The sequence below is a fragment of the Argentina anserina genome, chromosome 6, assembly GCF_933775445.1.
Source record: "Argentina anserina chromosome 6, drPotAnse1.1, whole genome shotgun sequence".
Taxonomy (NCBI): domain Eukaryota; kingdom Viridiplantae; phylum Streptophyta; class Magnoliopsida; order Rosales; family Rosaceae; genus Argentina; species Argentina anserina.
This window is the reverse complement of record NC_065877.1, coordinates 35,253,833-35,280,066: the sequence shown is the minus strand read 5'-3', so window position 1 is coordinate 35,280,066 and position 26,234 is coordinate 35,253,833. Positions and strand designations below refer to the sequence as shown.

Genomic DNA, 26,234 nt, shown 5'->3' with positions numbered 1-26,234 from the left:
CCAATTTTTCAGCATTACACTTATCCTCAAAGATGATATCTTGAAGAAAACCAGGCACCTTGGCTAAGCTAAATGCTACAACTCTATCTAAACTAGCAAAGTGCGTCAATCTATGGGCTACACTATTAGCTTCTCGGTACACATAGCAAATCAATATAAAATCGAACATAGACATTAAAATCACGACAGTCTTGTAATATCGAACTTACCTTCACCATGTCACCGCCATTCTTATTCAAGGCTGCCACTAAAGTCAAACAGTCACTCTCTACCTCAACCTCTCTCCACCCCTACTCTACCATAGTTGTGAGGCCAAATATGCAAGCTAGAGCCTCAGCATGGATATGAGAAGATAAGAAGTTCAAACGCCTGAACCATGCACATCTGACCCCACCTTCAGCTTCCCTAACAATCACTCAAGCCCCACCACTGCCTCTTGTACGAAATGCACCATTAAAATTAAGTTTAACCCTCCCAGCCATTCGATACTTCCATGCACCATGCATACGTCTGCCACTCCCAATACCAGCATGCTTAGGAGGTTTGAGATATTATACTCCACCACCAAATCTTGTGCCCAGAACACCGTACGCACGGGATCAAAAATACCTCCACTCCACGCCACATCACCTTTGTAATACCCTAAAAATTCATATCTAATTTCCAATGAGTTCCATGATATTATTAAGTTGGTCATTATCCAATTTTATTTCACGAGGATGAAAACGAAAGGGTTCGAAAGATTAATTGTTCGGGAACAATCAATTTGACGAGTCTAGGAGTTGACTTTTAACTCATTGGGTTTCTTATAAAACTTCTTACATGAAAGTCGTAGAGCTCGTCGATACGAATTCGTGGACAAGCGGCACACCTAAATCGGAGTTCGTATGAAGAAGTTACGAATCAAAAGATTTTTGAACATTTTTGGAAAATAGTATAAATAGGGGAATTAAAGAGAAAAATTAGAGAAAATCAGAAATTCGGATTGGTACTGTTCATGGATATTGTTTACACCCGAAAATCCCAGATTTTTCTATCCCTGAGCAGTTGACTTTGGGCCGCCGGATTTCCGTCGTCCGGCCACCATAAAGCGGCGCACCGGTCACGTTTGAAAGGTTGTTACGTCCCCTGTTGATTGGTGACAACACCACCCGCCATCTCGCCGCCGTTTGGGAGCGGTGAAGCCCGGAAGTTCCCCCGAAAATGCATATTTCGCCGAACTTCAGCTCGTCGGATCTCCCTCCTCCAGCAACCAATCGGTACGATTCTTATCCCATTTTATAGGTCGCATTTCATACTACAAACCCTTTAAAATATTTAACCCAAATCGTTGTGTGCTAGGAGAATCGAAGAAAAGAAATCATAGGTTTTAAATTGGGCCTTTTCGGTTTTTGTTAAATTGAAATGTTTAGGCTCAGAATTAGACTTTCTGGTGAACTAGGAAGTTGTTAGGAATGTCATTTAGATTGTGGTGGTGAAATTTGGTGGTCATTGGTGGCGGTATGTGAACAGTGCCGCCACATAAACAGTGTTCATGAACTGTATTGTGATCAGTGTTCATGAACAGTTCAAAACAGTAAATGTGAACATCATTATGTAAACAATAAACCAAACAGTGTTTAATAAAACTGTAAAACATGAACAGTGTTTATGAACAACATTTAGCTATACTAAAATCATCACATGATATTTTACGTATTGTTTTCTAAGCATTTTATCATGCTATTAGGTGACCGACGAAACGAGTGAGGAAATTACTTCCAGTGTCGTGGAAGTTGCACGCAGGAAAAGGTGAGTAAACCTCACAATGATCAACCTGATCGAAGTTGTATTATAATTATTGAATTTAGTTTGAATTGTCACTATAGTCGTTGCATCACTAGTTTATAAAAATATTTTTTGGTTTAAATTACGTGAACTTGATCGTCTATGGTTCATGGGTAAGTGAAACGCTATTTTAATAAATGATTTTAAAATGGTTTTAGTGATTATGGACAATGGTGAATGTGAGTAAATCTCATTATGACGAGTCTACCCTTGACGGTGACTCATATTTACGTTTCCTTAAAAATATCGAACTATGACATGTATATAATATAGTCATCAAATGATCCATTTACTTGGATTAATTACTAACATTGTCTCTTGTTCTAGCCTGCGGTTCATTCAAAATAAGAATGATGTTAAAACTACACATTAAAATTTAGGACTGGATATATACTGCAAAGCATCTTAAAACCATAGACATCCTAGACAAGATTGCAGGTCCAGAATACTGATGCACTACAATACTTCATAGGAACCCTCTAAAAGAAGTTAACTTGTTGCTCATTTGCACAAGTCATATAAAGATTAAGGTATCCGTCGTTACATCAAAATTGCTCATCAAACGTGTAGTTGTGTCTACCAATCATCATATTTTGTGCATCCACTTATCAGATTTAGTTAATCATAGCTCAAAAAATATCTAGAGACTAGAGTACAACATCCTAATGCGCACACACTATGAATTATAAACATCATAACACTGAGGATTGCCTTAGCAGTAGCTTGAATTTCTCTGGCAGTCATATCAATAGCAAGTGTATAACCTTAAAGCAATGTGACTGTCACTAATCATATTCAAACTCAAACAATATCATCTCTTTAACATCAAACTAGCACAACAATCAACCAACTAATCTCTTTTAAGATTAAAAAAAACAATTACCACCAACGTAGTCCATGGCCTTGGTCTGAGGAACGTCGCAAGCTTTCTTGGCTATAATGACGGCCAACTCGACCTCATAGTCCAACGACTCAAGAGGGTGAGGGATTCGGATTGTACCTCCATTCTTCAAGTAAGACAACGTCAGTTTGAGGAATATCATGGGCTCCTTCACGGATCATAACAATCAAGATTGGAAATTGAAAGGGAAAATGAGATGCGGAAAAGAGAAGAAAAAGAAGGGGGGCCTTGGAGACGGCGTTGCCAAGCTTTTTGGCGTGGGCGGTGTAGTTTTTGCCGACAACGATGATCTTGGTGCCTACTTGAAGAAGCCTACCTGCCATGTCTTCACTCTGACGACGACAATACCACTCATATCCCAAATCACATACAACCTAGATCAAACTTGAAGCCAAATTTACAACGAATTAAAGAAATTTGAAACTAAGATTGCTAAATTACTAACCTTTAATCAAATTGCCAAGACATGTTGCTTGATTTTGATTCTTGCCCAAAATCGTGATCGATGTTGAAGGGCGTAGAAGAGAGCTTGTGATGTCGTTTAGAGAGAGAGAGAGAGAGAGAGAGAGAGAGAGAGAGAGAGAGAGAGAGAGAGAGAGAGAGAGAGAGAGAGAGAGAGAGAGAGAGAGAGAGTGAGTGAAGACGAGGGTTTCAATGGAGATAAGGGTAGATATTGATATTACGAAAAGTTCATTTAACTACAATATTTAGCGCTACAGTTGAAACGCAAGCTTATTCTTCTAAAATGAGGTATTGAGGAACTTATGCTTTTTGAGCTTAAAAGCCTCGGCTTCTTCAAGCCGGAAATGATAAGCCAAGTTACCAAACGGAAGGCCTAAGCTTAATTTATAATCACTAATGTAAAAAGCCTTACCAAACACAACTTGTATGTTTTGGCTTTTCGGGCAAGTGTGTAGTTCATAAGCTTGGATTTGTTTCTACTCGCTCAATTTCAAATATTCAGCTTCAACTGATAGTTGATGTCCATCACCATCACTAAGTTTTATATTTGATTTTTTGGGCAATAGTTTGTTCATTAGGATCGGCAATGAAGGTGCATCATTTTTGAGATTCCCAACTAGATTTCCTAGAGCTCGATCAATTGTATATATTGGTGGTTTTGTGAGTAATATTGCTTATGTGTTACAACTTACAATTATGGTATTGAAGGTTGGGATGAAGAGTTCTACTACGAGATAAATGGAGTTTTTGGTGGTGATGATCTAACTTTAGAAATAAGTAACTTCATTTGATCGAGGATGTTATTGAAATTTGGTTTGCATGAGAGATAGATGGAGAGAGTTGGAGACTTACACGTAAGGACTGAAAAATCGAAATTATCGTCGATATTTCGGCGATAATTTCGTTTTTCTCGCCTAAGGATATATCGTTCATATACCAGTATAATTTCGTCCGATATTTTCGAAATTTCCCGATATATTGCGATATTTTCGAAATTATTGGGAAATATCGCGATATAAACACGTGTCGCCACTATAACCTCATTCTGCCACGTGTCGCCACCACAAAATAAAATTCAAACATGCTTTTGAGGGGAATCGAACCCCTAATCACATGGGTAGGCACCCAATGACCTTACCATTTCAACCAATTCCTGTTATTGTTCTTTTATGCAATTAGAATCATATACCATCTTACAAAAATAATGTCTAATCCCAACTAATTTTACTAGTTTCTTTTTTCCTTCCTTATTATTCAACTAAAAGTCATTGTTAGTTAATTTTTAATTTCTTTCCTTTGTTAACTTTACTATACTATGAATACATAAAAAGATGTAACGCATTGTTGCACCACTACTATTTCATTTGTTCTTTTTAAGATTTTTCTTCCACTTACCTACTGTCATATAAATTGATGATGAATTTATGAGAGAAGCTCAACAATGCATTATTCACTATATTCTTTCCAAGTCAATTAGATGTTTATACTTTAAAATCAATTTTTACGAATTCTCGATGGTTGTTTCATCTCAAATACACTACAACTCCTTATAGACTAAAAATTATATAATATTTTCTTATGAAATATAGTAGACAATTGATTAAAGAAACATCTCTTAAATTTACATCCAAAATTTCCATATTTTTATTTAAATTTCCATAAGTTTTCTCAATTATTTTTCAAGATCGATATTTTCCCGATATTTCCGTCAAAATTTTCATTTTTTTAAGCCTTGATATATCCGTGATTAACGATATTTTAATCCTTGCTTACAGGTCTTAAAAGGGAGAGTAGAGAAAGAGAGGGGGGTAATGTTGGAAAAGAAATATTGTCAATAGATAAAAAAATATTAAAATATATACAAAGGTTGTGTATAATACAAAAAAGGGTGTGCCAATTTCACCACCCGATTATTACCATGCATGCACTTGTAATACAAAGTAAACAAAATCACATTTTTGGTATCTTTAGTATCAATCCCTAGCATCCCATAATCTTCTTGGCATTGGCAGGTTTCTCCGCCACCGTGCCATCATTGCCGGCCAGAGCTCTGTACTTGTCCTTCCTTGTAAACGTCGTGCACTCGTAAGACAAGCTCGCCGCGATCGTCCTCTGTATATAGTTGGCCACGTCATGGCTTGACTTGCCTGCTCCGCAAGTCAATTCGCTAGGCAATTTGTTCAAAAAAGTTACTTCATAAGCAGGGCTAGGGTTCATAAAAAAATAAAAAGGATCCATCCCCTTCCACCCCCTAGCCGTTGTTCCATGGAACATGCTCATGCGATTCGTCATCGCCACGGGGACCAACTCATCCGTGAGCTCGGCAAACAACGCCGAAAACCGAAGCAGAAAAGGTTCTCGGCATGTTGTGCCCTCGGGGCATATGACTAGGTCACCTTGTTCTAGGAGCTTCTTGATCATGTTGGCGTCGGCGACTCTGTCCCGGGTTAGCCGGACGGTCTTGATGGGTGAGATTATCTCCGAGAGACGCGAGAGCGAGTATGTGACTGCCGGGATGGGACGCCCGAGGGCTGTGGAGAGGAAGATCGGATCGAGTAGGGTGCGGTGTGAACAAATGAAGAGCACTCCGGTTTGACCTGTTGACTTCTTAGCCGGAGGTGGAGGGGTGCCCTTGATATAAACCCTAACACCCAAAGCCCAAAAGGCATAGTATACCACCGGCATAGGGAGCAACGAACCTGCAGCAATACGTAAGCAAGCCAAAATGAAACCGACCGGAATCCAAAGAATGGTGAGCAAAGCCATCAACGGAGTTGGTTTCGAGACCAGCCGGCCGTCGTGGAATACTATCGGCTTCGGCAACTTGTCGTGGCTCACAGGCTCGACTTCCGGCTTTGCCGGAACAACGTAGCTTTCTTTGCAAAGCTTCATGAATGGGTAGTCGGTTTTCCGGTCACCAAGTCCAATATCAGGAGCTTCGTCACCAAACGCTTTTTTAAGCGCGTCAGCTTTGTTGTTTCCGACTACAATCCCAGGGTTTAGGACAAAGCCGGTAGCTCTACCTCTGTATGTGGCAATTTCTGTCCCGAGAACCATGTCAGCACCCAGAAACTCCTTCAAAAACGCCTCCACCATGATTCTAGGGTTGGCCGTCAAAACGCAGCGTTTGCCGCACGACGAGAAGACTCTCCATGTTTCAGAGTGCAAGTCAGTAGAGTAGAACTTCGGCAGCACGGCGCGTGCAACGGACTCAATGTCCGCGACTTTCATGCCCGCAAAAGTGGCGAACACGAGGACTCGTATGCCGGCGGACTCAGAGACGAAGTAGTAGAGGACGCCGGCAAGCGGCGAGGCCAAGAGCAAAAAGAGAAGCCTCAAAATGCCGCCGACTTCGAAAGCTACGAGGCCGAAGTAGGGAAATGAGCTCCGTCCACGGAGCAGAGTCCCGTCCATGTCTGCAACAACGGTGTGTTTTTCCCGGCCGATGGATGGGCATTTATCGATGGTTGGGAATATAGGTAGGTCATCCTTTCCCATGGGGGAAGTTGAAACAGGGCAGGGCAGTGGGTTAGCCATTGTTAATTAAATGTTAATTATCACTTGGTTAACTGGGGATGAAGTAGTTGTGGCCTTGTGGGTAAGTATATATAAGAATTAGTGGGAATACATGGGACAAGGCTTTTGGTTTATGAGACCAATGACAGTGGCGCCGAGATTTACGAAAAGAAATCCGGTAATGGTGACAAATGGCATTGGAATCGCCGATGTCGATGTACCTAATACTTGAGTGTATGGAACGAGAAAGACAATGTTGTAGTAGTAGGTAGCCATGCATGACTAATCTCTAGTAATATAGTCGACAATGATTATCTTTGCTTCATTAAGATTGCTAGTCATGAGTCATGAATACATAGTACGTACTTAATTGGTTTGTACGTAACCCCTCATTGCTGGGAACTAATATGTATCTTTTTTTTTATCGCATCCCAACCAATATGCATCTATTAATGTAAGCCATGCATGCCATTAAGCTATCTAATCACTAAGCTGAAGCATACACCTTCAAGCATTTATTCGAATTCACAGATGTACGAGTACGAACCAGTTAAATGTTCACCAAATCATGCCATCAAACATCTCAAAACCATGGTCATGTATTTTTTTTTTGGGACCAACAATGCTAATGTAGTTACCACATCAGTTTTAGACTCTTATCGATTTTTTTTTAAATACCATTATTAGAGTATCATATCCATTGATGTAATTAACAAGAAGATTACAATACTATCATGATTTGTCAGAAATATGACGTTTTCAGGAAAGCAAGTCATGAAAGGCAACGCAAAACTACGAACAATCTATATATATTCATCTAAAGCAAAACATTCTTAGGAAAAAGTTCAACCAAAGTAACCAAGCAACACTACTTAGATAGACCCGGAAACTGCATCAAGAATCTTACTCGATTTACTTCATAAAAGCTAAATCACCGGGAAACCCATAGAAAAATTGTTATAAAGTGTAGTTAGTGATTTTTTATGTTTCAATTCATATAGATAACCCTAAGGCATTACATGATTTTTAGTAGTTGATCATAAGATTGATTTTGTTATTGTATTGCGGAACCGAAGACCAAAGAGTAATGTGGATGAATATTGTATTAACTCGATTGAAATTTATCCAGCCCACCTAAAATCGACAAATTTGCTCTTTTTTTTTTTTGGTAATGCAAATTTGCTCTTTCTACTATATGGTGCAAAGCACAAAACGGGCAGAGGCCGTAGAGCTAGATAAGAAGAGTCCGGGTCATCTATGAGTAGTAGGAGTTTGGTTATCCTAATTCCTAAACCATATTATAAATTAACTGATGGGAACATCTTCGTTTATCCCGCCTGTGTTCGTCGTGTTCTTCTAACGTCGTTGCCTTAGTTATAAAGATGCTTGAATGTTGTTTCCATCTCTGTTGTTTTGCTCGGACCACCAATGGCCCCCCATATATGACTTGCAAATCTGCCATTGATGTTATAGAGGAGAGAACTCAGAATAACAGAACTTAAACATCATATGAAAAGTACCTATGAAAAATGATATATTTTACGTTTAATGTCATTTTCTATACAATGTAAATAATTATATGGAGTGATATGGCAATTAGTCAATAATATTCAGATACTATGTATGCCTGTATCAGTATCATTTTATAAAGAATTCGGAGTTATCACTTTCACCACAGGATGCTTCAGATTGTATTGGTTACATGAGGAATCTACTATTTCCATCTTTCATGTGTTTATATATGATGAATTAATGATTTGGAACATTAGTATCATGCATTTTCACATAGTTTAAGAGCTCGTCTCATCGAATTAACCCGAATCGGAACCGTTTGGTCCTCCGGTAATTATAGCGGGAGGTTAGTATATCACAAAATGTTGTATATATATTGACTTCAGTTCTGGTGACTAAATGACGCCAATTTCTTTCTTGTCACGGAGATAATGAAAAAATAAACGCTTCCGACTATAAGACGGCAAAAGGTGACCTGAATTTGAGTTGTTTGGCTTAATGCAGCAAAAAAGGATTCACCTGTCATTCTTAGTCAATTCTTCATAGCTAGGTTGGGAATCATTATGCTCTCTTTTGTTTCTTAAGAACCAGAAAAAGGACATTGTAATGAGTGATTAAAGTATGAGCATAAAAGAAAAGCCTGGCTGCATAGGAATAAAGACCTGGAACAATTCAAGAAAAGCAGAATCCCACACCATTCTTTAGCTTAAGGGATATCAAAGTGCCAGGGAGACAACATCACGGCTCATTTTTTCTGTGTTGTCCAGTTCAAAATTTCCTTTTTCGAAAGTGCATTTTCAGGTAAAGCTTCAGACATTTTCCGGGCCAATATGGACTGCAGCATATGGTTACCCGCACAAAGGCAGGAACTCAAAAGCGTTTGAGAGGATGCCAGCCATTGTAAAAGTTGTGTGTAGAAAATAAGATTCACTGAGGGTATGAAATAAGCACCAAAATTTGTCACAAGAATGATTGCCTACAACCCTTTTGCTATTCCATCAAAGTTCATATCAGAAAAATTCGAAATCTAAATATGGACCTGGTAACCGATTTGTCTCTGTAGCTCCCTTATCATTTTGGAGCGCAGCTGACTTGAATGCCTGGTTTAAAAGGGCAAGATCAAGTGGTTTTGGGATTTCTGGAGGCTGCGTGCCGCGAATGAGAGCCCAATTCACACTTGCAAAGAAGGGATGCTGCTTAATCTCTGTAGCACCTCTTTTGAAGCCTAGTCTCTTTTGAGGGTTCTTTACAAGGAGGCCTCTGATCAGATCCTTTGCAGCAAAGCTGACATTGGATCCATCCGGGAACTTAAGCGACTGGCCAACGACATTGAACAATGTCTCCCGATTTCCATTCCCTTTAAACGGTGTCCTCCCATGAAGCAGCTCATACAAGAAGATTCCGAAAGTCCACCAATCGACAGCACTGCCATGACCATCTCCTCTTATGATCTCAGGAGCTAAATACTCATGAGTTCCAACAAATGACATGGAACGCGCATTAGTTGGCTCAGCAATAAGTTCAGGCATCGAATCTGAAGTCCCAAAATTAGTCCTTTCAGTTTTCTCCTTGGTTGTTTTAGACCTTAGGAATCGAGGCGTAAAGCAAGAAGGTTGCAAGCAAGATGGCTGAACACAAACCGGTAGTTTGCAGGCCGGAATTGGATCAATGCAGGCTGGTTGAATGCAGTATGTGGGAATTGCACAAGACGACTCGACGCTGGCCTGAACAAGAGTAGGACACACATTACATCTCAATGATAAATCAAAATCCGAAAGCATGATATGTCCATCCTCCCTCACTAATACATTTTCTGGTTTCAAGTCCCTGTACACTACTCCCATCATGTGCAGATATTCAAGAGCAAGAAGCACTTCTGAAGCATAAAACCTGCAACAGACAAGACAACAAAGTCTCATAAATTGCTGACAGTCGATCAGGATAGTACAAATAGAAGTTAATTTACACCAAAACTAACTGTAAATTCATCAACACAGGTCCAGAACCAATTTAACACCAACAATAACTGCAACAGCCACCAAATTCTTGACAGATGAGGAATCAACAAACGCATAAAACAGATGGTTCAGAAATTGATAAAATTGACAAGCCTTAAAAAAATTCCACCCAAAAAAGTTTCAATCTTTAGAATTCAAACTTCAAAAACCTTGATTATAAGTAGATAGAATTTTCACTGTTCCAATGACATACAGTCCCCATTTCTATTATGATCAAATTATTATTGCACAGAAGAATGAAAAGGAATTTCATTAATGTCAGAGAACCAAACCTCGCAGCTTGTTCAGTAAAGTGCTTCCCCGGCTGACGCTGCCGGAGCGTATGAAGATCGCCGCCGCTGCAAAACTCCATTAACAAGCAAGAAAACTTGTCCGTCTCGAAATTCGAATAAAGGGTCGGAAGAAACGGGTGGTCCAACAACCCCAATATGTCTCTCTCTGTCTGAGCCCTCATCAGCTTCTTCCTCCCAGCCAACATTCCCTTGTCCATTACTTTCATGGCGAAAACGCAACCCATCCCTCTCAACTCAGCCAAGTAAACACTCCCTATATCCCCACAACCAAGCTTCTTCAACAGCCTGAAATGATTCAGACCCAACTCGCCGTCTTTAGCCTTCACACTCTGAATCGCGTCCCATCTTATATCGTTCCCTTTGTGCGGCTTCGACGGGCATATCCGCCGAAAACTGGCCTCTGTTTCCAAAGCTTCCGACCCTTTTTTAACGCTGGCGACCTCGTCCGGTTCGGCATTGCTGTTGGAGGAACACTTCGTGGCTTCGGCCGAGGAGGAGTCGTTGCTGACGACGTCGTTGTTGGTGCTGCTGCTGACGCTGGCGGTGTTGTTGTCGGAGCTGCTGCAGAGACTAAGACTAATGCTGAAGCTGTTCTTGTTGTTGAAGCTGAGATCTTCATTGGTGTCGGGTTTCTGCGCCGGTTTTTCCATTGACAGTTGAAAATGAAGACTTCGTAAATACTGAGCGAGAAAAAAGGATGTGATTAAAAACTTGAGAAAGGAGGAGGGGGCTGGTTAGTGGTCAAGTTTGGGTGTGACCCGAGGTGGTCAAAGAGAGAAGCGGGCGCCAAGAGAGGTGAGCATAGGGACCCAAAAGAGAGAGAGAGAGAGAGAGAGAGAGAGAGTTCTCACCGGTGTTTCAAAATTTGAACTTTGTGAGAGACCCAATGAGAGACTAGTATGGTAGTACTAGAACAGAGTTGAGTTGGGGGTTGAGTCCATTTTCTTACTCACTGTCCCAGAAAATGTTACAGCTTGGAGACAAAACCAAACACAGGGAAGAAGGACTAAGGAATCCCTCTTTTTACGAGGACGACAAAAGCCTCTGAGATTTTTCTAATCACCAGAGGCACAATTACACACCTACAATAGAAAACTAGAGGCGCCCTCTTTGGCTATGGAGGGTTTAATACTCGCACAGCTGGGTAATGCAGAACCACTTCAGGGCTCACCCATTAAGGTTATGGCGTTAAAACTTTGGTGTAAAATCTGATAAATTTGGGTTGGTGAGCATTTTATCTGTGGAGATTGACGTTTCATTAGAATGAGTTGGATGCACTGGGGAACAGCTACAATGTACATTCATATTTGCTGAGATATGATCACAGTGGTTTTGGTAAGAGCATTTGATGCAATGAGGATCCCTTTGGATATTTTCAGGCCTCTGAATTTGCCAGAAGAAGGGGAAAATAAGGTAAGCTACCCTGGGCTGTAATGACCTTTTCCATCTATATGTTTGCCAAAAGCAGCAAACTTTGATTTTCTTAATTTTCTGAGACTAATTGCATGAACTAGAATAAGCAAGTAATTCAATATTTTTTATTTATATTTTTATTAGGATGGGAACAAATTTAAAAAAAATTATATCAGCATTTGGTGTAATATATTATCTGGATCCTGGAAATGAATAAACAATTGCAAGGAAGTAAGAGCTCTGACCATGGAGACTGTGTTGAATTTTTTGATTAACACATTAACTGCCTCTGATTAATCTGAAAATTTGTGTTTGCCTGACTTGCCTCAATCATGTAAAGGAATATAGGTTTTTGTGGCACTAGTCTTGCATCATCATAAAGCTCCTGCCTTTCTTCATATAATTGGATGCCCCTAAAGTTGGGACTTGTTTGTCACCAATGTGATAATCACTGCTCACGTGATTAATTACATGTGGGTTGTTAGTGTTGATTTTCTTTGTGATGATTCACAAGCTTGTAAACAGATGTCATTTCCCAAATCAAATGACATTTCAATTCAAGTTTGTTGGTGTTCTATTTCAAGAGAAGACAATGCTTAAAAGATTGTCCACATCAAATCTTGAAGTGCAATCTAAGAAGCACTATTTATTCTTACAAGTATAAATGTAACATCTAAGAGTTAGTAGGAATGCATCAAAATCATGAAGCTGCAGGTGTTTGTTGCTTCGTTTTCCTTGGTTCTAACATGGAGTTGCATGTTATTTGGTAAGGAACAAAATGATTGACATTATATTGAAGTAGCAGATTTCATAGTTTTCCAGTGTTAAGTGTTCTTGAACTTTACTACATGTCTATATGCTAGTATTGAACTTTACCACTACATTGCAGGACATGGAGTAGCACATACAGTTAACTTTTACATACGCAACAAGTGCCCCTTCCCCATATGGCCTGCAACTGCTCCCAACAATGGACATCCGGTGATAGCTGACGGCGGCTTCTCCCTCCCGGCTGGCCAAACTAAGTGCATTATTGTACCGGGGTCATGGAGCGGTAGGATTTGGGCTAGAACAGGATGCAACTTTGCCTCAAATTGGAGCCCTGCTTGTGAAACTGGAGACTGTGATGGAAGACTGGCATGCAATGGACTAATAGGCACTCCACCAGTGACATTGGTGCAAATTGCGCTTCAAGATGACAAAGGCCTGCCAAATTTCTATGATGTGAGCTTGGTCGATGGATACAATCTTCCGATTTCAGTCCTGTCGAGGCCTGTAGCATCGAACTGTGGTATTAGTGGGTGCTTGAAAGACTTGAAAGCTGTGTGTCCTGAAGAACTACAGGTCTTGAACAGCGAAGGAGAAGTGGTAGCTTGCAAAAGTGCCTGCCTGGCATTTGATAAGGACTCATTTTGTTGCAGAAATCGGTATGGAACTCTAGAGAAATGCAAGCCACGTGTGTACTCCAAGATATTCAAAGATGCATGTCCCTCCTATTACAGCTATGCTTATGATTCACCACCTCCATTGGTGAACTGCAAGGCTAATGAGTATGTGATCACCTTTTGTCCTTCAGGCTGGGGCGATGAGCATACTTCCATATAAACCAACTTCCCTCATATACGGTAATACGGTATACTTGAGTATAGATCACGTTACGATGTGACTTCATGAAACCAAACCCATAGTCAATACTCAATACAGGAAGAACGTATCTAGTTTGGTTTTCTCATCAACCTAATCATTATTAAAAGGTGCATATGGCACGAGTATGCCTCGGGGTTAGATTGAGCTGCAGCATTGTGTTAATATATGAATCTTGCTCATATAACATACAAGTAAACTCAAATACAACTCATATATCAAGATAATCAGGTGAGGAAAATACTTATATCCATATTGGTATGAATGAGTGCGTCCAAACTCATTTTATTTATATACATTTGATAAGGTGAATACAAAATTTACCCGTTCAAAATGTTTGTTAATCAATAAAGATCATTTTTGTAAAAAAAAATCAATGTAAACAAATATCATTTAACTGATTGTATTAAACAAACAAACATGTGATTATGAGATTACTAATTTTCATGAGTATCATTAATTTGTTTGTTGTAATCAACTTAGCAAACGATTTTTATTTCAAATCATATTTTATAGAAATAATCTTTATTAATCGATTAAACTTTTAAACGATTAATATTATGAAATTATACTATTAAAAATATAAAAATAAGAGAGAATATGAATGTGTGCATCCATATTGGTATGAACATAAGTATTTTCCAATCAGGTGATAGGTTGCTAGTATAAATGACATTTTCGTACAATTCTAAAATTTACAAAATCAACTGAAGAATACGATTTATTTTCAAATTAAACACCTATTCATCCCGGTCGTGTTAATCAAATCGTGTCGAGAAAATAAAGATTATGGTAAATCTAATTATCCTATCATGATATGGGTCATTTTATTGGACCTCACAGGCTTCGGTGAACACCAGGCCCAACTCTCGAACCTTCCCCAAATTCCATTTAGGCCTCTAGGGTTTCACCCTATCACCTATAAAAATACCCGCCTCAATATGTTGAGAGCCAACTTCTTCTTCTCCTTCCTCCTCCTACCTTCAAGATCTGTGTTCTCATTGAAATTATAGCTTCTGGTTGGTTTTCTTTGAGTTGCATGGTGTGTTGCTGAGGCTCTGCAAGTCGCCATGAACCCATCAATGTCTGTCTTTCCCACTCTGCTTCTTTCTGTTTCATCGCATCTATGATGATAAAAATACTGCAACAATATGAATGGAGATAACGCTATCTCCAATTTCCATGTTTACATGTATTTAAGTCTCTGAGATATGAAACCAATTCCCTTTTTTTTTTCTTTTTTCCTCAATAGTTTTTTTTGGGCGTGATGAGCAACTTATTGGTCCGTGTTTCTGATTTTACCGTGACCGACAAACCTTAACCAACTCTGATCTCTTTGTTTCAGTTATGTGTTTTTTCATTTTTACTTGTAGAAACGCTTCTTTTGTGTCGTGGAAGTGATGAGGAACTTATTGGTCCGTGTTTCTGAAATAAACATTGACGACAAACCTTAACCAACTCTGATCTCACGACTATGCGAGTTTTTACCTTTTCTTGTTTTGTTTTGTTTTGTTGTTTGAAAGATTTGAGCTTTGGTTTCACAGTGGTTGGTGCTCTGTGATTTCGCCTTCAATAGGCATATACGCTATTCTGATTCATTACATGAATGGATAACTTTTGATAGCTGAGAGCTTCTACTGCTAATATTTGTTTGTGCATTGTTCTGCTGTGATGAATTATGGATAAATTCTCAAGCTTTTCAATGGGAGCAAACAGTTTGTGTGTTTGTAAAATTCCAAGTAAGCGTCACAAATAAAGCCCGGTGTCGTTGACGGTGCTTTAACTAGCATCTCCGAGCAGGGCGGCGTCATATTCCATTGCCTTGTAGAGCGGCGTTGCTGCCTTTACTATTTGGGACTGGCCATGGGGCATACATTTTATTTGACTTCATTTATGTATTCAATTTTATTTCTTTTGGTTTTGTTTTGTTTAGGTGATGGAGCTGTGGGTGGCCATCGGATTTGAGCTTGTTTAAACGTTGAGTTGTTGGGTTTTAGTGTATTTGATCCAGTGAGGAAGCATACCCAATTGATAGGAAGTGCCGTATGACACGTAAACAGCGGTGGCTACACATAACGTGCCACCCTTTGTTTCCATCTCCGGCGAGTATATGTTACTTGTTGGTCGGGAACAGGGGCGGCTCCGGTGTGCCACCGTTGTGTGTGATTTGGAACGGGATTCTGAGGGTCATGTTTTTATTTGTTGATGTGTTCTTGATTTGGTGTTTTTATATGTTTATGGTTCGATGCCACGTCAACGGTAGCTGTAGTGCCATGACCGATGATGCTATGATTGAACCGAGATCAAAATCTTTCGCCTTCTGATAGGAACCTGTGGATTCTATTAACAATCTGGTCCACGGAGCCGATTTACTGCGATTATATCTTGATATGGGTTTTGTGTTTCTTCTAAGATGTTTTTATTATATTTGTTGAAGCCTATGAGGATTGTATTTTTAGTTGGAATTACCGACTGATGTTTTTGATGATACATTACTGGCTTTCTGAGGCTTCAAAAATGGAAATCTATGTTCTTGTCTTGAATTTTTGAAAACAATACGACCTATTCTTCTTGAAGTAATTGTTTTGCTTGAGTGGTACTTGTTGTTGAACTATGTCCTTTTAAATCTGATGTATAAAAGCAGGGTCCTGTTGCCCTTTATGTGAATTGGTCTCTCGTAAACGTCAGTGAAATAAAATTAACTGCAACATTATTGGGTGAACCTCTGTTTGTTCTTTGTGAATGGTAGCTGAAGGTTCAGTAAATGATGCAACATTTTTATAATTTGATCATGGGCTTTAAGCAGGTCTCACGTTTCATTATACTCACTGTAGCAGTTTTAATGATACCTGGGCATCTCATTTAGACAAAGTGAGTAGAGATATTAATCGGCCTCACTTGATTCAGAAAGGAATAGTCCAGAAAGCTTCAGATCGACAGGTGGGAGTTTGTTGAACACGGTCCAAATGGTTCCTTAAATTCAATTGAGATTCTTAGAATGGTGATGGAAGGGTTGGTGGCTAATAAGGAATGCGATTACGAGCTTTGTTTCATGATATCATCCTGTTTCCAATGGGATTGGAAATAAAATTGGCAAGATTATATTGTGAATGTCATGATAACATCCTGTTTCCAATGTATTATGAAGGTTAAGATGCTCATGTTTGAGAAATTGCCCCAGCTTTGTTTCTATCATTGTTTTGAAGGCTTCTGACATCCAAAGCGTTTTGACTGTCTTGAATGTGTGCAATTGGAAAATCTAGCTGCTGATATAAAGTTTATTACTATTTATTTGACACCTTTAGCCTATTTGACATGTAGCAAGGTGGTAGATGAATGTGTTCAATTGTTTCAATCCATAAATCTCAAAGGGAGATAGATGTTTATGTCAACCGCGAATAATGTGCATGATATGATTCTAATTCGAATTATGAAAGTTAGCATAATGAAAACTCTTTCATAAGAAGATTGGAACTCCGAAACCAAAACCATAATAGAAGCTCTATTGATCACCGTCTTGGTGCAAGATCTCCATCAAGGAGATTTAGGTTTTCCTCGCAAAGAGTAGATCTAAATCTACAAGGAATGAGAATATCAACTTCTTCGCATGTCCTTCTCTCCAAGTTTTATACCAGCAAGGAGTTTGTTAAACACGGTCCAAATGGTTTCCAATACTGCAAATGAAACTCAGGCATATGCCAACAAAGCATATTACTCACATCAATAGTTAATATCCGAGTCCAAGATGCTGCCACTCCATAATCTTTCATAATCCAAAAATCATGCATATGAGTATGAAATATGTTTCTGAAACACACAAATATCCTTCGACAAGTTTGATGGATCATAGCCGCACCAAACGGGAAAGTAGTCGTACTTCTCAGCTCCGAGATCAATAGTTACAATCAAGTTGCGATCCATCAGCCAATGTAGAGCACCGTTCACAAAGGTGAGATATTCCGTACGCATTCCTAAAGGCGGAGTAAGGCAAGTTTTGGATCTTTTTCCATGAGTTGGATTTCAGGCTATAGATTCTCACTTCCGAAGTATAATCCATTCGTATCATAGCTCTTAAAAATTTGTAGTCGTCATTGGTGGAATCGTACCCGAACCCGTATGTCACATAATCCACTGGTGCCGGAGGCTCGATCGGTGTCACATAATCCACTAAGGCCAGAAGCTCGATCGGTGTGGGAGGAATATTCTCTTCAGTCGTTGAATCGACGGATTCCATACTACAAAATCATGTAGTATCGACGCTGCATTATAAACTTCAATCCAAACTAAACCGTTGCAGCAACTCACCATCCTGATGGGATGTTCCACCGGCCGCTGAACTTTCACGGCGCTTCCAAATACATCACCATTGAAAGAGATTGAAACAGGGGGCAGTGGTCCTGATGGTACAAGTACAAGGGCGCGCGCGACGGCTGCTGGTTTTCATGAGGTCATTATGAGCTTTGATGAATTTTTCGTCGTGGATGGTGGCATTCCAAGCTCTACAAACACACATGAACCGTATCAGAGCCTTGGCAGGGAGTCGGGAAAGGATGTTAAAGATGATTTCCGGCGGTAATATGTAGACATGTCTAAACGTTTTGCCATTTGTGCCCCATGGATATCTGAGTTGGGGTCTTTTATATATAAAATAAACACACCAAATCACACCTGGAGAAGGTAAAAATAAATCCTAGAAAGAAGGAATATGTAATCCAGTCGTACTTCTCCAAAACTAATTTGCAGAAATTCTGATCCCCCCGGCTAGAATAAAAATTTCAAACAGAAGAAACAAAAACTATGCAGCAAATTAGAATATTTCTATCACTGAGATCATTCAGATGAGTGAATATTACATCATCATGACTCCAAAAATAATGAGAAAAAGCTTGTTATGTTAGGCCATATGGATTGAAAACTGAGGATGATCAGCGATGTAGAAAATGACAGAAAGAAGCAAACAAGTTCAGGAAAATAAAAAAGAGAGGAGGAAGATGAGGGTGTTAAACATGAAGTAGCCCCTTGAACAAGTTGGTCAATCATACAAGTTTATTGCCAGCTCCATGTCTATTTCAACAATTCCAATAATAATTCTACTTTGCCGTGTGCAACTTTTGTTTCTCTGTTTACTTCACCAGAACCATCTTTCTTTATTAATAAGCAGCAACTAGTGTTGAATAGAAACAAAATTCACCACAAGTACCTTTGTTCATTCACAAATCTTATCTTCCCTATTTGATTCACACCCCACATTTGCAACCCCACATGACAAAGATGTAAAAGAGCTCTATGTTTCAGGCCCGGCAAAATATTAAATACTCATCAATCAACACCAGAAAACAAAACCCTATAGCAAATTAGAATCATTCCATGTTCACCATCTATACGATCAGTGGTTATGACCAAGATACTAGGTGAACCAAAAATACAACTGATATTACTTTAATAGTGCTCCGGAGTATTGAAAGTCTAGCCGACCCATGGATCATGTTTCACTCGATTTCAAGTGAAGGTGAGTAGATTTTTCCACCAGTATTTTGGGTAGACACTGCTCTTTTTCTTCCAGCAAGCAATTTCCATAGAAGTCATGAAAGCGATTCATTTGTCAAGCAAGGCAGGCTGAAGTAAACCATAATATAAAGAAAAACTACTAGGCCTGCTGGTGGGGGTTTTTTATAACTTAGTCACCAAGAAAAGAGACCCTCTTCTCCAATATATAGAGCCATATCTTGATACTAAGCACGGAGAAGGATTCTGAATTTCCTCAAGATGATGAAGATGGGAGAAATGTGGCCGCAACTGGGTTCGGTGATTGCCAGTGTCATGTTCGGATATGCCATGGTAATGCAAATCTTTCCTTATCAACTTCGAACCCCCATTAAAATATATGCCAACAAAATGTTCGGATATGTTTACCCGTACATCCAAATTTCATTTGATGAATATACCGGCGAGTGGCACAAGAAAAGTGAGCTCTTTGCTACCATCCAAAGCTACTTGAGCACAAAGTCCTCTACAGAAGCGAAACGGCTGAAAGCTCAAGATGTCAAGGACAGCAAGTCTCTAGTCCTTGCAATGGATGATAATGAAGAGGTTACAGATGAGTTTCAAGGCATTAAGCTGTGGTGGGCTTCAAGCAAGAATCCACCTACAAAATCTTCATTCTCATTCTATCCTCAGTCTGATGATAAGAGACAGTATAAGCTGACCTTTCACAGACGACACCGCGATATAATCATGGGGTCTTATCTTGACCATGTGAGAAAACAAGGCAAGGCAATAGCAGTAAGCAACAGGCAACGGAAGCTCTTCATCAACAATCCTGCATCGAATTGGTCCGGATACAAAGCAACTAAATGGAGTCCTGTAGTCTTTGAACACCCTGCAACATTTGAGACCATAGCAATGGAGCCCAAAAAGAAAGAGGATATTGTCAATGACCTTATCAAGTTCAGCAAGGGGAAAGAGTACTATGCGAAAGTTGGAAAGGCTTGGAAGCGTGGTTATCTTCTGTACGGGCCACCAGGAACTGGTAAGTCCACCATGATTGCTGCCATGTCTAATCTCATGGACTATGATGTTTATGATCTTGAGCTGACCGCGGTGAAGAACAACACTGAGCTGAGGAAGTTGCTGATTGACACTCCAAATAAGGCTATAATCGTAATTGAGGACATTGATTGCTCGCTTGATCTCACGGGGCAACGAAAGAAGAAGAAGGAGAAGGATGATGATGAAGATAAAGAAAATGATCCGATTAAGAAAATGATCCGAGGTGAAGAAAGCAAACCGAGCGAAGTTACTTTATCTGGGCTATTGAACTTCATTGATGGTATTTGGTCAGCTTGTGGAGGTGAAAGAATCATTGTGTTCACCACTAATTATGTGGACAAACTTGATCCTGCTCTCATAAGAAGAGGAAGGATGGACAAGCATATTGAATTGTCCTACTGTTGCTATGAAGCATTCAAAGTGCTTGCAAGGAACTATTTGGATTTGGAGTCACATGAACTGTTTGGTACTATTGAACGGTTGTTAGGGGAGACCAACATGACTCCAGCTGATGTGGCAGAGAATTTGATGCCTAAATCTGATATAGAGGATGCTGATTCTTGTTTAAAGAGCTTGATCGAAGCTCTCGAGAATGCAAAGGAGGAGGCAAGAGTGAAGGCTGAGGAAGATGCAAAACTGAAGGCAGAAGAAGAAGAGAAATTGAAGGCAGAGAAAGAAGAAAAATTGAAAGAAGAAGAAGCAAAATTGAAACCAGAGAAAGAAGAGAAGGAAAAGGTCGAGTCTGGTAAAGAAGTGAAATGTAAATTGTGTAATGGAACATCAGCTAAACAAGATGGGAAAGATAATGGGGTCAGCCATTGAAGATGTGGAAAGAGAGTCGAATAATCTGCATAACTGGAACTTGTAGGTACGGTGGTATGTGAAGGATCATATCTGCATAATTTACCCTGTAGTTATAGTAGTGTGTGAATGTGTGATGTGAATAATTAAGAGTTGTTTTACAGTTTGCAATATTTCATAGCAACTAATGATCAGTTGTATACGTCTTAATGAAATAAAAATGTAAATTTATGTTAATAGAACTACTGTAATGCCAATTGAAACCAAAAAATCATTTCAAAAACTACCTAAGCAAAGCTGAAGCAACAGTGCAAAATTTTAAAAATCCAACAAGGCAACAACTCTTAATCACATATATATAGAATTATTAGATGGAGAATCTGAATAAAAAAACAAGCTTCAAAGTGCAGAAAGGGCTATGATGCTATTTAACTAGCAGTATATGGGTTTAAATCCACAAAGCCTATGTTTTCAAGATGGGGCAATCTGTATAAGCAAGAGATCTTACCATGATGCAACCCTGGACTTCTTTCAAAAGCTGCCACCTTCACCGGTTCACGGTCAATCTGCATCTATTCATCCATTTTGATTTTCTGTATAAAATATAAATTCATCCGGCAGCCAATGAGAACTATGTATTACTGAAAAGATCATACTTAACCAACCAGAATGAGTAAAAATTGACATGATAACATTGTGTTATCTTGCAGTAACTGTGAGTGGATGGTAGTAGGTGAATGAAGAGATAGTGGAGGAAACAATCGGTAGTGGAGTGATTAGTTGAGAGATTAGTATATAGTCTAAATTAGTCTATATATATCATTGAATCTGTATATGTAAATCATCAATCAATAGAGCAAGATCAGTATATTACCACTTGGTATCAGAGCCTCCTGCTCTGTTCTTTCCTTTTCCTTTTTTTTCCGGCAGGTCGACCTCCGGCGTCTCTCCGCTGCGCCTGCTTCGTCGCTCCGCACTAGGACTCGCTGCTCGACGTCTCCGTCGACCTTTCCCGGAGCTAATCGCCTGCTGTCTCTCCGAAGTCGCTCCGCCGCTGCTCCTCATCAACCCGCAGTCACCACTGCTCCTCTGGTCGTGCTCTCTCAGTTTCCAGGAGCTGCCTCTCCTCGGTGCTCTCGACAATCCGCCGTTGTTCCCGGAGCCAAGCCTCTCCGACGCAGCTCGACCCGATCGACCCGGCGTCGTCTCCGCCGCTACTGCTGCTGTCTCTCCCCGCCCCGACGTCGCTCGCCCGCTCCTCAGTTGCCGCTGATGTCTCTCCCCACCCGACGTCACTCGCCGCTCCTCAAGATCGCCCCTCTCCTCTCCGCTCCTCATACCCAAATCGGAAAGAGAGGGATTCGAACGCAAATCCAACCTAAATCCTAAATCAGCCACTCGACCCGACCCGCTTTCATTCGCCCGGCCCGGCCCACACACGACCCGGCCCAGCCCAGAAACAAGTACGGCCCGACCCGGCCCGCTTGCTCCGACCCGGCCCGCTTGCTCCGACTCGGACCACTTGCGCCGACCCGGCCCGCTTGCTCTGACCCGGCCCAGCAATAATTAGCAGCCTTTTTTTTTCTTACTGTCAGTGCATACGCACCGTCAGTGCCAGTGCACCTGCAACAGATTCTTCTGATTTGTTCTAAAAAAAAAATGTTCATCCCTACCGCATCTATCGCTGGTCGTGGTAAAATTGGTATGACTTTAAATATCTCTCACTTTGTTGATTTTGATACATGGATTATTGATTCTGGTGCGTCTGATCATATGACTTACGACAAATCTTATTTTACCGTTTTGTCTCCTGCATCAGTACCCTATGTTACTAATGCTAATGGTGAGGCATTCCCCGTCTTAGGAAAAGGGTCTGTTCGTATTACTCCCATTATAGAGCTTCACAATGTGCTCTATGTCCCTGCTTTATCTCATCATTTGATATCTGTTCCCCAATTAAACACTGACGCTCAGTGTTCTGTGACATTTTTTCCTATGTATGTGATATTTCAGGATCTTCTCACCGGAGAGTTAATTGGTCGGGGGTATCTGAGGGGCCGGTTGTTTCATCTAGATCAAACATATGCGGGGGAGAAACCAGGGGCACAATCTCGGACCGCTCTAATCTCTACTTCTGATAAGCTAAGTGAAATTTGGTTATGGCACCGTCGCTTAGGGCATCCATCTTTTAGTATTATGAAGAAATCTATGCCTACTTTGTTTCTTAGTGTGGATGAGTCTTCTTTACATTGTCAAACATGTGTTTTGGGCAAGAGTCATCGGTCTACCTATTCCCCTAGTAAATCTAATCAAAGTACTCTTCCTTTTGAATTAATTCATTCTGATGTTTGGGGACCTTCTAAAGAGTCTACTGTGTCAGGAATGCGGTACTATGTGTCATTTATTGATGATTGCACCCGTCTTTCGTGGATTGTTCTTCTTAAAACTAAAAATGAGGTTTTCCCGGCTTTTCAAGCCTTATATACCACTGTGCAAACACAATATAATGCCACAATTAGAGTTCTTCGTTCTGATAATGGGGGGGAATATGTGAATCATATCTTTCAGGAGTTCTTTAACTCACACGGCATTGTTCATCAAACAACGTGTCCTTACACACCTGAGCAGAATGGCGTTTCTGAAAGGAAAAATCGTCACTTACTTGAAATGGCTCGGTGTATTCTTTTTAGTGCCCATATGCCTAAGTATCTTTGGGGTGATGCTGTCATCACTTCTGCCCACCTCATTAATCGTCTTCCTTCTCGTGTCCTTCAAGGCAAAATTCCATATGAGGTACTTGCATCTCATGTCTCATTACCCTCTTTTCATAATCTTCCTGCCCGTGTTTTCGGTTGTGTTGCTTTTGTCCATCTTCCACCCCATCAGCGGTCTAAATTGGATGCCCGGGCAGTTAAATGTGTGTTTGTTGGGTATGGAGGCCATCAAAAAGGGTACCGGTGCTATCATCCACCTACCAAGCAGTATTATGTCACTATGGATGTTACTTTCTTCGAGGACATGAGTTATTTTCCCCCTTATGATACTGCTCTTCAGGGGGAGAATTCCTATTTTGAAGAGCTGTATCCTGGAGAGGGGGAGACAAGTAAGGCAATAGATATGGTGACAGGTTCAGTTGAGATTACCAATATAACAGCTACACAAGCGCCACCGAAAGATTCTGGCGGTGTAATCGGCGGTGTAGTAACTCCAGAGATTCAGGAACCAGCAGATGAAAACACAACTGCCCCTCATACTACTGTTTCTACACCTGACCAATGCTCTCTTGGTACAGAAGATCACTCACCTGAGGTTAGTCATTCTATTAGAGATAATAGTAGACAATATGTTTTGCCAAAAAGGTCTACTCGGGGTCAACCAACTAAAAAATATGAACCTACCCTTCAGACTACAACCAAGTATCCGGTAGCGAATTTTATATCTACCAAAAGATTATCTAAGTCATATGAGTCATTTGTGAATCAAATATCTACTGTATCAGTACCTAACAAAGTGCAGGATGCATTGGGAGATCCAAAATGGAGGAAAGCAATGGAGGAAGAGATGGAAGCATTACAAAAGAACAATACTTGGGAGCTTGTACCTCCACCATATGGCAAGAAGACAGTAGGATGTCGTTGGGTGTTTACAGTGAAGCATAATCCAGATGGGTCAGTAAGCCGGTATAAAGCACGCCTAGTAGCAAAGGGGTTCACCCAGACATATGGCATAGACTATGATGAGACATTTGCACCTGTTGCAAAAATAAACACTATCCGGGTATTGCTTTCTGTCGCTTCTAACTTGAACTAGCCACTTAGGCAATTTGATGTTAAGAATGCATTCCTTCATGGAGAACTAACGGAGGAAGTATACATGGATCTTCCGCCTGGATATGTGGCCGCTTCTCCAAGTAACTTCGTATGCAGATTGAGAAAATCTTTGTATGGTCTTAAACAGTCACCTCGTGCTTGGTTTGGAAGATTCTCACAATTCATGAGGAATATTGGCTACAAACAGAGTAATTCAGACCACACGTTATTTCTCAAACATCAACAAAGGAAGGTAACAGCCCTAATTATATATGTTGATGATATGGTAGTTACTGGGAATGATACTGTTGAGGTGGATAGATTACAGAAACAGCTTGCCACAGAGTTTGAGATGAAGGACCTAGGTACACTCAAGTACTTCTTAGGCATTGAAGTTGCCCGGGGTAGTGATGGTATCTATCTATGTCAAAGGAAGTACATCCTTGATCTACTAACAGAGACAGGTATGTTGGACTGCACTCCCATTGATACTCCTATTGAGCAGAACCATCGGTTAGCAGAGTATCCAGATCAAGTCCCTACTGACAAACCTCGTTATCAGAGGCTAGTCGGGCGCCTGATTTATCTATCACATACCAGACCAGATGTTGCGTATGCAGTAAGTGTAGTAAGTCAGTTCATGCATAACCCCAGTGAAGACCACATGAATGCTGTTGTAAGGATCTTGAGGTACTTGAAGTCAGCTCCGGGGAGAGGAGTAATGTTTTCTAATCACAACAATATCTTTGATGTTTATGGCTTCACAAATGCAGATTGGGCTGGAAATATTACAGATCGGAGGTCCACATCAGGATATTTTACCTTTGTTGGAGGTAACCTTGTTACGTGGAGGAGTAAGAAACAAAATGTGGTAGCTCGATCTAGTGCTGAAGCAGAATACAGAGGTATGGCTCAGGGAGTGTGCGAGTTATTGTGGATTATGAATTTGCTACAAGATTTGGGTATTAAACCTAAAAGTGCTATGCATCTGTACTGTGACAACAAGGCAGCTATTGATATTTCACAGAATCCTGTACAACATGATCGTACAAAACATGTGGAGGTTGATCGTCACTTTATAAAGGAGAAGCTAGACGCGAAGATCATCAGTTTTCCTTTTGTTCCTACAGAAGAACAACTTGCCGATATGCTCACAAAAGGAGTACCTAAGAAAATTTTTTATGACTCACTTGGCAAGTTGGGTATGGTTGATATGTATGCGCCAACTTGAGGGGGAGTGTGAGTGGATGGTAGTAGGTGAATGAAGAGATAGTGGAGGAAACAATCGGTAGTGGAGTGATTAGTTGAGAGATTAGTATATAGTCTAAATTAGTCTATATATATCATTGAATCTGTATATGTAAATCATCAATCAATAGAGCAAGATCAGTATATTACCACTGTAACTTCGTGATCAGCACATGCAACATTGTAACCATATATAATCATTTGATAAGGGCGGGGAAGATATCTTTAAACCAAGGAGAAG

General features: G+C 40.2%; 6 protein-coding genes and 5 non-coding genes across 11 annotated transcripts; 7 read left to right on the top strand and 4 right to left on the bottom strand.

Moving 5' to 3' along the window:
- Window positions 1-2,474: 2,474 nt before the first annotated feature.
- On the bottom strand, window positions 2,475-3,051 carry LOC126797423 (probable acylpyruvase FAHD1, mitochondrial). Its single transcript, XM_050524058.1, has 4 exons — window positions 2,956-3,051; window positions 2,711-2,876; window positions 2,539-2,591; window positions 2,475-2,489 (listed from the first exon to the last, which is right to left on the bottom strand). Exons 1-4 carry the CDS (start codon window positions 3,049-3,051, stop codon window positions 2,475-2,477), a joined length of 330 nt encoding a protein of 109 aa, XP_050380015.1.
- A 2,072-nt stretch (window positions 3,052-5,123) lies between these two features.
- LOC126797422 (glycerol-3-phosphate acyltransferase RAM2) lies at window positions 5,124-6,727 on the bottom strand. The gene has a single exon (XM_050524057.1). It carries the CDS (start codon window positions 6,725-6,727, stop codon window positions 5,171-5,173), a length of 1,557 nt encoding a protein of 518 aa, XP_050380014.1. The 3' UTR covers window positions 5,124-5,170.
- A 2,476-nt stretch (window positions 6,728-9,203) lies between these two features.
- Window positions 9,204-11,179, bottom strand: LOC126797421 (serine/threonine-protein kinase D6PK). The gene is made up of 2 exons (XM_050524056.1): window positions 10,509-11,179; window positions 9,204-10,108 (listed from the first exon to the last, which is right to left on the bottom strand). Exons 1-2 carry the CDS (start codon window positions 11,177-11,179, stop codon window positions 9,229-9,231), a joined length of 1,551 nt encoding a protein of 516 aa, XP_050380013.1. The 3' UTR covers window positions 9,204-9,228.
- Window positions 11,180-12,644: 1,465 nt separating this feature from the next.
- LOC126798739 (thaumatin-like protein) lies at window positions 12,645-13,601 on the top strand. The gene is made up of 2 exons (XM_050525782.1): window positions 12,645-12,708; window positions 12,832-13,601. Exons 1-2 carry the CDS (start codon window positions 12,645-12,647, stop codon window positions 13,545-13,547), a joined length of 780 nt encoding a protein of 259 aa, XP_050381739.1. The 3' UTR covers window positions 13,548-13,601.
- Window positions 13,602-15,137: 1,536 nt separating this feature from the next.
- LOC126801352 (small nucleolar RNA U54) lies at window positions 15,138-15,219 on the top strand. The gene has a single exon (XR_007672842.1). It is a non-coding gene; the product is annotated as a small nucleolar RNA U54 (small nucleolar RNA).
- A 371-nt stretch (window positions 15,220-15,590) lies between these two features.
- On the top strand, window positions 15,591-15,775 carry LOC126801288 (small nucleolar RNA Z112). The gene has a single exon (XR_007672783.1). It is a non-coding gene; the product is annotated as a small nucleolar RNA Z112 (small nucleolar RNA).
- Window positions 15,776-15,825: 50 nt separating this feature from the next.
- LOC126801310 (small nucleolar RNA snoR2/U65) lies at window positions 15,826-15,972 on the top strand. The gene has a single exon (XR_007672804.1). It is a non-coding gene; the product is annotated as a small nucleolar RNA snoR2/U65 (small nucleolar RNA).
- A 48-nt stretch (window positions 15,973-16,020) lies between these two features.
- On the top strand, window positions 16,021-16,101 carry LOC126801295 (small nucleolar RNA snoR77Y). Its single transcript, XR_007672790.1, has one exon. It is a non-coding gene; the product is annotated as a small nucleolar RNA snoR77Y (small nucleolar RNA).
- Window positions 16,102-16,220: 119 nt separating this feature from the next.
- Window positions 16,221-16,364, top strand: LOC126801305 (small nucleolar RNA snoR74). Its single transcript, XR_007672800.1, has one exon. It is a non-coding gene; the product is annotated as a small nucleolar RNA snoR74 (small nucleolar RNA).
- Window positions 16,365-17,212: 848 nt separating this feature from the next.
- LOC126797420 (F-box protein CPR1-like) lies at window positions 17,213-18,640 on the bottom strand. Its single transcript, XM_050524055.1, is given in 2 exon segments — window positions 17,213-17,474; window positions 17,477-18,640. Coding segments are annotated over 2 exon segments (606 nt in total). The 5' UTR covers window positions 17,821-18,640.
- A 373-nt stretch (window positions 18,641-19,013) lies between these two features.
- LOC126798726 (AAA-ATPase ASD, mitochondrial-like) lies at window positions 19,014-21,187 on the top strand. Its single transcript, XM_050525767.1, has one exon. The coding sequence runs from the start codon at window positions 19,353-19,355 to the stop codon at window positions 20,955-20,957; it is 1,605 nt and encodes a 534-aa protein (XP_050381724.1). The 5' UTR covers window positions 19,014-19,352; the 3' UTR covers window positions 20,958-21,187.
- Window positions 21,188-26,234: the final 5,047 nt, after the last annotated feature.

Coding starts and splice junctions, on each gene's coding strand:
- LOC126797423 (XM_050524058.1), bottom strand. CDS start 3,051: ATGGCAGGTAGGCTTCTTCAAGTAGGCACCAAGATCATCGTTGTCGGC. Junction 2,877..2,955: donor TTGGCAACGCCGTCTCCAAG/GCCCCCCTTCTT, acceptor TGATCCGTGAAG/GAGCCCATGATATTCCTCAA. Junction 2,592..2,710: donor GGCCATGGACTACGTTGGTG/GTAATTGTTTTT, acceptor CATTGCTTTAAG/GTTATACACTTGCTATTGAT.
- LOC126797422 (XM_050524057.1), bottom strand. CDS start 6,727: ATGGCTAACCCACTGCCCTGCCCTGTTTCAACTTCCCCCATGGGAAAG.
- LOC126797421 (XM_050524056.1), bottom strand. CDS start 11,179: ATGGAAAAACCGGCGCAGAAACCCGACACCAATGAAGATCTCAGCTTC. Junction 10,109..10,508: donor TTTACTGAACAAGCTGCGAG/GTTTGGTTCTCT, acceptor TGTCTGTTGCAG/GTTTTATGCTTCAGAAGTGC.
- LOC126798739 (XM_050525782.1), top strand. CDS start 12,645: ATGAAGCTGCAGGTGTTTGTTGCTTCGTTTTCCTTGGTTCTAACATGG. Junction 12,709..12,831: donor ATGGAGTTGCATGTTATTTG/GTAAGGAACAAA, acceptor ACTACATTGCAG/GACATGGAGTAGCACATACA.
- LOC126798726 (XM_050525767.1), top strand. CDS start 19,353: ATGATGAAGATGGGAGAAATGTGGCCGCAACTGGGTTCGGTGATTGCC.